This window comes from Rutidosis leptorrhynchoides, unplaced genomic scaffold (genome assembly GCF_046630445.1).
Source record: "Rutidosis leptorrhynchoides isolate AG116_Rl617_1_P2 unplaced genomic scaffold, CSIRO_AGI_Rlap_v1 contig348, whole genome shotgun sequence".
NCBI classification, from domain to species: Eukaryota; Viridiplantae; Streptophyta; class Magnoliopsida; order Asterales; family Asteraceae; genus Rutidosis; species Rutidosis leptorrhynchoides.
In genome coordinates this window covers 51,906-59,402 of record NW_027266586.1, presented here as the reverse complement: position 1 = coordinate 59,402, position 7,497 = coordinate 51,906, and the positions used below count along the sequence as shown (strand labels likewise).

General features: G+C 34.0%; 1 protein-coding gene across 1 annotated transcript; it reads left to right on the top strand.

The window, feature by feature from the left end:
- The first annotated feature begins 5,694 nt into the window (after window positions 1–5,694).
- On the top strand, window positions 5,695–6,842 carry LOC139883074 (uncharacterized). The gene is made up of 4 exons (XM_071867301.1): window positions 5,695–5,996; window positions 6,073–6,396; window positions 6,475–6,570; window positions 6,785–6,842. The coding sequence occupies exons 1-4, from the start codon at window positions 5,695–5,697 to the stop codon at window positions 6,840–6,842; spliced, it is 780 nt and encodes a 259-aa protein (XP_071723402.1).
- Window positions 6,843–7,497: the final 655 nt, after the last annotated feature.

Sequence of the window (7,497 nt, the reverse complement as noted above, 5' to 3'; positions counted from 1 at the left end):
TTATTGGTACGTTGATCGATTTCAATCCAATCAAATGCCAAGAATTAAAGACAATGCATCATCTCTATCTGGTGCAAAATACACTTTGGAATTGTTGCGTGGCTCAAATACACAATGCATAGAGTTGATGCGGATGTCTCGTGATGCATTCGTTCGTTTATGCGGTCATTTTAAACAGAAGCAATGGATCAAAGATAGTAAACACATAAACGTTGAAGAAAAGCTAGCAACATTCTTGACCATCATAGCACATAATTAATGTTTTGTTGTTGTCAAGAGAAGATTTCAACACTCTTCACATATTATTCACAAGTATTTTCATGAAGTTCTTGAAGTAATGATGGAGTTTGCAAAAGAGATGATAATGCCTACAACATATGATCATAATCCCGATGTTCTTGGTCGTCATAAAAGTATACGTAAAATATTTAAGGTAATATATATTTATCTAATGTAATTACAAGCTACCAAAATATTATAATTAGAGTTTTAAATTTTTTGTTTTTTTATTTTTTTAGGGAGCAGTTGGAGCTCTTGATGGGACATTAGTACATGCTATTATCCCACTTGATCAACATATTGTTTATAGAGGAAGAGGAAAGGAAAAATGTTATCAAAATGTTTTGGCAATATGTGACTTCAACATGATTTTTACATATGTATATGCAGGATGGGAAGGAGTGGCCCATGATTCACGAGTTCTAAGAGAAATATTATCTAATCCAGATAATTGTGTTCCATTCCCTCCTCCAAATATGTAATTGAAACTCATTAAAATTAGGTTTTAGCTTTCTTCTTTGACTAATTTTTTTTTTTTTAATTTAGATAAATATTATCTATGTGATGCTGCATATCCAAGTACTCGAGGATTTCTAACGCCATATCGTATTGTTCAATATTGGTTAGGAGATTATCGTCGTAGACGTGCTACAACTAAAGAAGAAAATTTTAATCATGCCCATACACGAATCATAAATGTTATTGAACGAGCTTTTGGAGTTTTAAAAGGAAGATTCCCAATATTGGACAAAATGGCTCCATATGAGCTTAATGTTCAAAAAGATGTTGTTATTGCTTGTTTTGCAGTTCATAATTTCATTAGGAATGAGTGTATTAACGATGATTTGTTCAATCATTTTGACACTGCTCAAATAATATTCGACGAAGAACAACAAGAGAAGAAAATCCGGAAGAAGCACATGGAACTAATTGGACAATTGAAGATGTCCAGTTTATGGAAAATTTGAAGAACGACATTGTGCTTCAACTTATGCAGAGAAGAATCAATAACTGAAAATTTAATATTTTAACTATTTATATATAATATTATTAGGAGTGTTTTTAATTCTTCTCAAAATAACTTGCATTACATGTTGATCATTTCAATAATTAAATTTTGTTATCAATTTTTTTGGTGTTATTATTAATGTAATCATTTTTATAGAAAAAAATATAATTAAGATACATTCAGATGTTTAAAAACAAACGGTCTTAATAAATCTCTATTCAAATTCGATATCACATCTTAATATTCAGACGTGTATTCAAATTTAGACATCTTAATCTTAAAAAATACAAATACACCCTTAATTAACTAAAATTTAATAGGACTACAATTTTTTAAATAATTCTAAAAAAGTTTTCATGGGTTTGTTATATCTTTACTTTTTTTTTCTATTATATATATATATATATTTATATTATTAATTTTCATATTTTATTATTGAGAGGTATAGATTCCCTCCACCTACTATAGAATAAAAAGAATAAATGTAAACTATTTCATTCGAGTTTGATGCAAAAACCCCAACACATCAAAATAAGGAAAAATTCAAGTCATCAAGCAAAGATCTAAAAACGAAATAGACAATCAAACACAAGCAGATAATTACAGTTGCATGGTAAAAATAACTCAATCAATCAGCCACAACTATATTGTTTCTAATGTGCTAATGAGAACAATGAATGCAATCAGATACTGAAGGTTGGGGTTCAAAAAACCAAAAAGAATTTTTTAGCTTCATGTATTGCTTTAGAGAAAGACCAATCGAGAAAAAGATCATTCTCATTTCTAAAATCAATGATATTTGATGGTTTGGTTCCTCCCACACGAAACCGAGCATGCAAGTAAAAAACAAATAAAAAAATGTGGGTTAATTAGTTATCATATACAGCCGCAATTTATTGACTTGGAGATGCAATTAAGATTTATTTTGAAGTTGTTTGATATGGAGTGAGGAGTTCACAAGAGACAAAGATCCAGGCCGGTAGATTTTGAAGGACTTGCATGCAATTTTGGTGATTAATATGGCATGCTATTGTCTGATTTTTTCAACCAACATGTGTGAATATATTGTCAAAAATCAGGCCACATTTCACTATAAATACCAAGGGATCACCATTTCAAGACACAACACCATTTGCCACAAGAACATATATATATATATATAGTAATTGAACGAGTTCTTCCTCTATAGAGAAAGAGAGAGTTTGTAAGTTTTTAAGAAATCTTCCTAAAAGATTGAGTGATAAAAATAGTGAGAATTATTTTGAGAGGTATTTTTGTGAGTTATCTATAGTGTCACTATTTTTGGAGTTGTTGTGAAGCTCTCTTTGTACGTCTATTATTTTATAACGGAAGAATTATTCAGAGTTGTCCCGTGGACGTAGCCCTAACTAGGATGAACCACATAAAATCTTGGTGTCCATTTTTATTGATTGTCATCGCAATTTCATTTCGTGGCGTAATTTATTGATTTTATTAGTTAAACGTATGCTCTATAATTGCCACTTACGCAGATCTTCTATATCAGAAACTTAACTGTCGGACTAAGTTAAGGGAAAGGCTATTTTTCTCAAAACAATCCTCAGCTTCTTATCAATATCTTTTTTAATAAGAGAGGACGGTGGAAGTGTTTGAATTCTATCTTTGCATCTGATGATGTCAAATGAGGTAGAAGATGCAACTGATCTAAGAATGAGAATCAAAACTCTATTGATATTATAATTTTTATTATTTTCCTTTATGTCTAATATTTCACAATTATTTAACTTTTTAATTCAAATTATTATAAAATAATTCTTTATATGATCTATTTGCATACTTTATTCTTGGTGTTACGTATTTGTATGAAAACTTGTAAGTAGTTTTAGGTGTATAACGCTTTCGGTGGAATTAAGAGAGGCACTTCGATTTTTTGACCATGTATGAATTTTGTTGGTTTGCAAGGGTCCCTTAACCCGAATTAGAGCGCTTTAGGTTACATGTGGATGCTCGTTAAAATATTTTTTTTATGTGATTTGTTAGTGACCGCTTGAGCGGCAGTATGTCAAAACCTTAAAAATTACATCTCTTTCTTTTTTTAGAAATAGATAGGTAATTTCATTGATGATAATCATGATCAAACATTAAATTATAAAGACTTTAAATAAAAAGTTAAGAAACGACTTATTCGAATAAGAATTATCCGAATAAAAATAATCTCCAATACAATAAAAAAAAATTCCATAAAACTCTTGTGATGTGCAATTTAAAGGCTAATATATGGCAACAAATCAATATCGTTGATCCAACCGTTAAGTTAAAGATCAACCATGGAATGATTATCATGTGATAGGTACAATATTTTTCGCTTTTATGGCTGCGACTAAACATATGTAATTACCACTAGCACCGAATACTGTATGAAGCTTCATCAAATGATTGAAACTGAACCATCTTTATTCGAAGGAAACTTCTCCAAATTGATACTACTTAATCTTCGTCAATGGACAGAAAAACCTCCATTGAAGAATCTCAATATCCAATCCTGAAATGGAAAACTGAAATCTATTTCATATCAAATGAAATCTACCATGAAAAAACTCCATACGCGATTAGGAAAGCACATCTTGATGAAAATTGCCTTCAAAATCCAATTAAAATACTAATTAACTACTAATAAAAAAAATTCCACCTACCAAACTTCAATGACATGTTCCGAATAATGCAAATCATCAACAATAAACTCAAGATATGAACAATCCGCCAATACTGTCAAAACTCCATCCTGACTCATATAGATTTCTAATGATACAAATACACAGCTTATTCCAATGTCCAAATGAATGCATTTTAAATTTTGTATCGTCAATAAAATGAATTGAAGTCTTTTTAAACGTTAATAATATTATTGATCGTTAATCTTTTCTAAGGATATTTTGAAATATGAAAATACATAAAATTTTATTTATCTTCTTTATTTTACGAGTGCGCTACAATCTTGTTATTTGAAACGGAAAGGTGAACAGAGGATATAGATATCGAGTTCTCTGAACTCGATTTTGGTTAATCGTGATTAAGATGATCGTGTTCAAAAAACTCGATTTTGCATAATCAAAATCGGTAGCACAGAACTCGAATTTGCTCAAACTTCCACAAAATCGAGTTCTATGAACTCGAGTTTGCACAAAGAAACAAAATTCCTATTTTGCACTAATTTGAAGAAGCTCGAAGACAGTGAGCTCGATTTTGCTCAAAATAAGAAAAAAAAAATTAGATAGACACCTGATTGCGAGTTTTATATTTGTTGAACGAGTTGAATGTTTGTTCAACAAACGGAATGTTTGTTGAATGAGTTGAATTTTAGTTGAAAATATTGCTATAAGAATGTTTCAGCAGAAACAAAGTTTTCTACATCTATTTCTTTGTTAAACGCATTTCTTTTAACAGACGATATCAGTTCAATTTTTTTAAGCGTCTCTTCATCCAATAATTCGTCTACGATATGTCTTTTTTCTATTTAAATTTGTATTAGAAGAATTCTTTATCAGTTGGTCGGTAATAAATTACTGTGCTACGGTATGGCCGACTTACAGTGTTTAATTGATCGTATGATGAGTTATGATGAATTTTTAGAATTAATGTATAATAGTGTCGGTATTCGTCTGGAAGAGTCGGTGCAGTTGTATCTCCAATTTGTATACACAGATGGCAACGGTGAAAGGCAAGCTCCTATAGTGATCCATGATGACGATTCACTATCGTGGATATATCAAATTGCGACAATTAGTCGTGAAGTCTTCATCTCCGTCGCTCCAAATCAAACTTCCGCAGAAATATCTAGATATCATAACGACGTACAATCAAGTAGGTCTCAGGTAGACATTTGTGACGATGAGGACGATAATGGAGTAGAGAGTGACGAGGAAGAATTGTCCGGATTCCCTATGATTGAGTCGGAAGAAGATTGCGAGGAATACGAGACTTCTGACGACGAGGAATCTTCTGAAGACGAGGATTACATCCAACCTGTTGTAACACACGTACGACCTACTTATCATGTGTATAGCAACATGGAAGGACCTGACATCGTATCAAATTGACGCATGACACCTGCACCAGCTAACTACTCCGGGGACCCTAATTCGATAACGATTGGAACAAATTTTACTAAGGGCAAGGAAGAGATTAATGATGCGATAGCGAGGTGGTCTACCCAAAGGGGAAGAGGTTATTACGATAAGGAGAGCGCCAAGAAAACATGGGTTGCAGAATGCCTTACGCGTAAGCCTGACTATTCCATAGAGCGACGTCACGGTATTGATTACAACTGGAGGATCCGGGTTTCGCTGAACGACGAAACTAATTTCTAGAAAGTGGTTGTATGGTGTCCTGAACTCAATTGCCACAGAGTAAATACCAGAGGCAACAACATGAATGTGTCACAAAGTCTTGTAGCTCATGTCATATTGGACGCGATACGAGATAGTCCGAATTACGAGATAAAGAGTATTCAGCGGGACGTCGAAAGACAATACGACGTTCAAATTGGAAAGAAAAATGCGTCGGACGGTAAGAGAGTAGAGATGAATATGGTGTACGGAGATTGGGAGTCAAATTTTCGGGAGTTGCCCAGTTACATGAAAGCGCTTGAAGACTCTAATGATGGGACGAAGGTTCGGTGGAAGTTCCATAAGGTGGACGGATGTGTAACTATGACGAAAAAGATTTTTAGGTTTGAACCGTGCTTTTATATTTTTTCATTTGCTAAGAAATTTACATAATAGATTTAATTATGTATATTTATTCAGGTATATGTACTGGTCTTTCGGAGCCACAAGATCGACATTTAACCACAGTCCTCCCGTAGTTACTGTCGATGTGATGCATCTTCGTGGTGCATACAAGGGAAAGGGGATTGTTGCGATGGTCCAGATAGCAAACGGAAGGATTGTGCTCGTCGCATATGCCATCATAGACGAGGAATCTACGCACAGTTGGTATTGGTTCCTCAAATACCTTAAGAAATTTGTTTTGAGGCGTAGGGTCACATGTATCATCTCCAATCGTCATAAGGGCATCCTGACTGCAATCGACAAGTTTGATGAAAAATTTTCAGGTTGGGGAGTTCACAGGTAATGATAAAATCCTAGAATGGCTAGGTTGCCATATCAATTTCAATTGGTAATTTTTAATTTACCATTTTTGCACAGGTATTGTATATTGCACGTTCGAGCAAATCTGTTGTCCAAGATAAAAAAAATAAAAGGGGTGAAAACTCAAAGTTGGAACGTAAGAGATTCAACAGTGTAAGTACCGTGCTGCATGAGACGCTTTGCAAAATATAAGTGAAGCCGCTTGTACTTGGCTTCATAAACTGCCGATCGAGAAATGGACATTATTCGAAGACGGATTCTACTGGTGGGACATAACTACATTGAACAATGCAGAGAGTTACAACAACGCCGTAATTAAATGTGTAGCCGGGACAGACTGGTTAAATGTGTTAATATGGTCATGCAGGCTACTAAGGGAAACTTTCGACTTCTTTATCTCCGGAATGAAGCCGAACAACCTCTGACAGAATTCTGGTGGATCCTGAGGTATCCTATCTGGTCCTGTGACCATCCACACGTAGACCTAAGAGGACCTCCACGTCTTGTAACGTAATGGTGGCCTCTGCCATGGAGAAGTAGAATATGTGCGTCTCTGGCCGCCATCGCTCAACCAACGCCGTAATTAGATGTTGGTCATATTGCACTTTACCGATCCTGGAGAACAACTCGAATCCAAGCCTATCAATTTGTTCTCGGACGCTGTCTGAACAACCCGAACCCAAGCCTATCCGTCCTTCTGGCTGCCAACTCCTTGTCGTACATCGATTCGGTGCGAAAAATAGGAGAAGATCGGTGGTGCGGTTGCATCCACAAAAGACCGCCCAGTTCAGGTCCCTGCAGCACCCACGAAGTTCTCTGGGGTTCACCTTATGTAGACGCCTCCATAATCTAAACGTGAATAAATATTACTTACTATATGTATGAAATACAACAAAATAATAAATAAGGACTATTAACGTAAGGTATTTAAAAAATATAACACGTCCCGTCGTTACAAATTTAGAATTTAACAAAACAAAATTCCATATACAATATATAATGTATCAATTAATTAAATATTCCCAACAACCAATATTACATTCATTAAATGATTTAATCAAAATACACCATATATAAAAT